Source organism: Penaeus chinensis, chromosome 34 (genome assembly GCF_019202785.1).
Source record: "Penaeus chinensis breed Huanghai No. 1 chromosome 34, ASM1920278v2, whole genome shotgun sequence".
NCBI lineage: Eukaryota > Metazoa > Arthropoda > Malacostraca > Decapoda > Penaeidae > Penaeus > Penaeus chinensis.
The window spans coordinates 33,026,487-33,031,486 of NC_061852.1; the positions used below are offsets into that span (position 1 = coordinate 33,026,487).

At 38.9% G+C, this 5,000-nt stretch overlaps 1 protein-coding gene across 1 annotated transcript in view; it reads right to left on the reverse strand.

Moving 5' to 3' along the window:
- The window catches only part of LOC125043791 (neurotrypsin-like), a 24,687-nt gene that overhangs the window by 5,977 nt on the left and 13,710 nt on the right, over positions 1 to 5,000 (reverse strand). The window contains exons 8-9 of the mRNA XM_047640086.1: positions 2,433 to 2,636; positions 1,944 to 2,045 (exon numbers count right to left, since the gene is read on the reverse strand). Of these exons, the coding sequence (XP_047496042.1) occupies positions 1,944 to 2,045; positions 2,433 to 2,636 (306 nt within the window). The remainder of the gene's footprint in view (positions 1 to 1,943; positions 2,046 to 2,432; positions 2,637 to 5,000) is intronic.

The window sequence follows — 5,000 nt, forward strand, 5'->3', positions numbered from 1 at the left end:
TATATATTCAAATATTTAAACACACACACACACACACACATATATATACACCCTTTTTTCCCTTCGCCTAGTTTTGTCACCGCTAACTTGATCCAGTTTCCGTGCCTCAAACCTCCGCTTTCAGCTTCGCCAGGCGTTTACGGAAGACAAAATATTGGAACCTCGCCCGACTACGAAATCCAGCAATATCCGTCTTCTCCATTGCCACTTTCCTATTTTTTTGTGAAAATGAAAAAAAAAAAATGCCGTAGGATACTCTTGGAAACCCAAATATCTACGTATGTATTTATAAGAATTCCATTTTTGAAGTATTTACCAATACTTCATAAAGTAAAATAAATAATGACAGCCATAGTTACCACATCAGGAATGATTTTTAAAAGTGATCAAACATGTTTTTCCCATTTGAAATAAATAACTATGCTCCTCAGTGAAGATATGACATGTGCGACTAAACTCGGCTTGGCATTAGCAAACCAGGCCTCCCGCTCCGACAAAAGATAACAAACTTTTCCATATATATTGGGCATCATAGTGCTTGGACTAGACATCGGAAACCTACGTCTTGCCACAATACATGTTTACTCACCATAAGTGAAGCCCAAGACGGTTTTTCTGAGGTCGGTACATCAGAATTTTGTAGGGAATCCGACATGCAGAATAAATAGAATCGTGGATTGCATCATACATTTCTGATCTGGGAAGATTTGCTTTGCGAGAAAGCTTGCAAATATTTTTTTCATATCACGGTTCACTAATGCGTACATTCTGTTGCAAATCATTAAAGATTAAATTCAGTGTGGTAGTTGAATCAACTTTGTATTAATGTCATTGTTAATTTATCACATTTAGCTAAAATTAACGTTAATCTTCACGTTTGTGAATCATTCTTTACGTGAGATAACTCTCACTTTCTTTCTCACTCACTTTCATTCTCACTCTCGCTCACACACACTCACTTGTCCAGGCAGAACAAAAGACACTGACATTTTTTTTTAATTACTGGAATTTGTTTTCGTAATTGTAGGCGTATAGATCAATGATGTATCTCCTTTGTCCGTGATTTTGCCAGTCTTGACGAGTGACAACACTATGCACTTTAATTCAAATTTCTTATTTTACATACATTTCTTTCTTTATGTGACAACCGGATTGCCGTTGGCGTTTCCTTTATCTACTCTCACATCTAGCATAGACAGTTTGCTGCTCAAGCACTTCCTTTGCGGACAGCTACCTACGTCTCCCTCTCCAATTTTCTTCATATCTATGTGAAATAAAACACAAACGAAAAAAAGAGACGAAAATAAAATAAAAACTACCAGTAAAAACTACAAATTCCTATAGATAGCAGCACTGAACATCCCCATCTGTTACCTTTCTTTTTCTCTTACCATTTTGGCCCTTGCGCACATAATCTAGTTCAGCTACTAAGGATAGCAGTTGGGCCAGGGATATCCAACACGGCACCGAAGGAGAACCCTGCTGAAGATACAGTTACCTAGTGATGTCGTGGAAGCCTGTAGATCCAGCGAATGACCAGGAACTCATCTGTGCAGGTACCGGTCACCCCGGTCTGCTGTGGAAGGGCGCCGCCTGCCTGGATGTCGTAGATCAAGTCAAACTCCTGGTGTTCATCAGTACAAGATCTAAAGTCTAGATTAAGCGTGTGCCACGTCGGCTCTGCCCCCCTCCTCCCAGGGCTGGCTGGCCGGACACGACACACCGCTCAGCGCTTGCTCACAGATATTCCTATCATGGTCCCTTATTCGTATGTATTCTCCATCAATGAAGAGTCAAGCCGCATATCACTGTGTGTGTGTGTGTGTGTGTGTGTGTGTGTGTGTGTGTGTGTGTGTGTGTGTGTGTGTGTGTGTGTGTGTGTGTCTGTGTGTGTGTGTGTTTGGAATACATAGAGAAAAAGGTATGAATTGAGATCTCCTTACCCGGGCATCCAGATCATCGAATCCCACACTGCAGACGCTGGCCCAAGGAAACCGTTCCAGCCTGACCTCAAGCCGCCCGTTCGCCAGTCTCACGGCTACATCCTACATCGAAACACAGGGAAAATATATAAGCAGTACATGCATACATACATACATACATACCTACCTACACACACACACACACACACACACACACACACACACATACATACATACATACATACATACATACATACATACATACATACATACACACATACATACATACATACATACATACATACATACATACATACATATATATATCGGGGCAGAATTACTCATTTGAAATGTGTTGAAGTTGTGAAAACCATAACTATTTCGATTTCTGTATATATGTATGTATATATATGTATGTGTATATATATATATATATATATATATATTCTTAGAACCTTGATAAAAGAAATTAAATATGAGTAAATGTAAGCGACTGATTTGTATCCTGACCTCTACAGAGCACAGGACACCCAGTTCCAGGCCGATCGGACAGCGCTCCTCGCCCCACGTCTCGCCAGGGCACTCGCCGATCCACGCCTCGTGTCCCTCGCACTGTGGCAGGGATTGGATGGCCGGGCTGAGACCTTTCCCGAGGTACCCCCTGTACAACGGCACCGTCCAACCGCCGCCGTAGCCCAGACTCCTGCACAGCACCTGGAGAGGCGCCGAAGGCATGACAAATGGGGGTCGCGGTAGGTTTCCAGTACAAAAATATTGCTGCACTAACAGCGATAGTGATGATGACAATTATAACAATTCATAATATCAATAATAATAATGATACCAATAGCAATGACAGCAATAAGAACAATAAGAGTTACGATAATGATAAGGATAATAACGACCATAAATACAAATTAAAACATCGATAATCATAAGCAGTAGAAGCAGTAGTAGTTGTCGTTGGAGAAGATGCTGATGCAGATAAAAATAAAAGTAACAGTCACAGCAGCAACAACAATAATATTAATAATGATGATAACAATAATAAAAATGGGAGTAGTATTACTGATAACAGTAGTGGTGATTTTGATGATAATGATGATGATGATGGCGATAATGATGGTCACGTAGTTCAACAGGAATCGCGTCCTCTAGGGGTCGAAAGTCAGCGACTGAACAAACTCGACCAGCACCGCTGAGCATTAGGATTCCTGCGCCGAGAGTAGAGCTCATGGCAGTCCTTACCGACAACGTCAACTCAAGAACAAACTGGATATATTCAACATATGTGATTGGATATGGAAGCCTATTGCAAGGCACGTCTGATCCCGAGTGAACCATCAACACCAAAAGAATCCCACAACTAGTGGAGACAGTTGCATTCAGCCAGTGAGCGAAAAAAAAAACACTACAGGGAAAATCTGTAAAAAGAATTCAGGGAGTGGATGCAGATGGTGCAGCAATACACACATGATTGCGAAGTTCAGGGCTAAAAGGGGATAAGAAGGCTCGATAGCAGCTGCTCAAGATTAAGCACTCCCAAGTTACTACAATCAAGAATAACAACACAATTATCGATTGTGTGTAGAAAACGAAGAATAAGTATATCATTTGATAACAGGAAATAATGAATTACCGAAATCTGTCGCTATGAACAGTATTGACAGAAAAAAAAACAATAAATTATCGGCATGTGTTGTAAGTACGACTCAATTGAAACAAAGGTTTCTGAACACATACCCGAACTGTGACAAATTGAGAATGTTACAATCAGACATACACCAGCAAGCAAACCTGACATAATAACGAAAGATAAAAAGGACAAAGTTAATGGCCGTTTAAGTTTCGAGACTGCGGGAAAATAATACGAAAGTCTAAAGAGCTTGAGATGGAAGCAACAAGAATCTGGTCACTAAGAGCTGCCATAACACCAGTAGTTGTAGGAATCCATGGAGCAAAAAAACTAAAACAAAAACAAAAACACACAAAAAACACATTAAAACGCCTTAGATTTTTTTTAGATTTTAAGATCGAAATGCAAGGGTAATTTTTGTTTTTTTTGTTTTTGCTTTTTTCCTGAGGAAGATCCTAATCTCAAGCATATGGATTAGGCTCGAGTCTGTAGTCAGTAAATGGAAGGAAAATAGATAAGTAATGATAATAAAGGATAATGTTGATAATAATACTACTACTAATAATAATAATGATGATAACAATAATGATGATAAAAATTACAATAATACTGATAATAATATCAACAATAGTAATATAAACAACAGCAACAATACTACTAATAATTCATAACGATAATAAAAAAAACACTAAAATAATAATAACAGTAGTAATCATCACCATAATAATAATAATAATAATAATAATAATAATAATAATAATAATAATGATAATAATGTGCACACTTACTCAATCAAAACTCCATACAGATGTCCTTAGGGTATTTTCTAAGTCAATCTGTATGGAGTTTGGATTGAGTAAGTGTGAACATGTCACAATGAAGGCTGGAAAGCTTGCTTGTGTTGGAGGGATGGGGCTTTCGTCGGGGGAAGTGATACCAGAGTTAGAGTCTGATAAAGGCTATAAGTACTTAGGTATTTTAGAAGTTGATGATATTATGCATGCAGAGATGAAAGATAAGATCAGAAAGGAATACTATAGGAGAGTTAGACAATTAACATCATCGAAACTGAACGGAAGTAATGTAATTACTGCAGTAAACTCAAGAGCAGTGTCTTTAGTGAGATACAGTACAGGAATTCTGAAAGGGGCCAAAGATGAGCTGAAAATTATGGATCGAAAAACACGAAAGATTATGCCAACGAATCGACTGTACCACGCACAGAGTGACGTAGACAGGCTGTACATCCCTACAAAGGAAGGTGGAAGAGGTCTCCTTAGTATTGTGTAGTGTGTTGAAAAGGAGGAATATAGTCTATCTCTATATGTGGACCAGTCAGAAGAGTAGAGCTCATGGTAGTCCTTACCGACAACGTCAACTCAACAACAAACTGGACATATTCAACATATGTGATTGAGGGTTGAGTCTAAATAGGATATGGA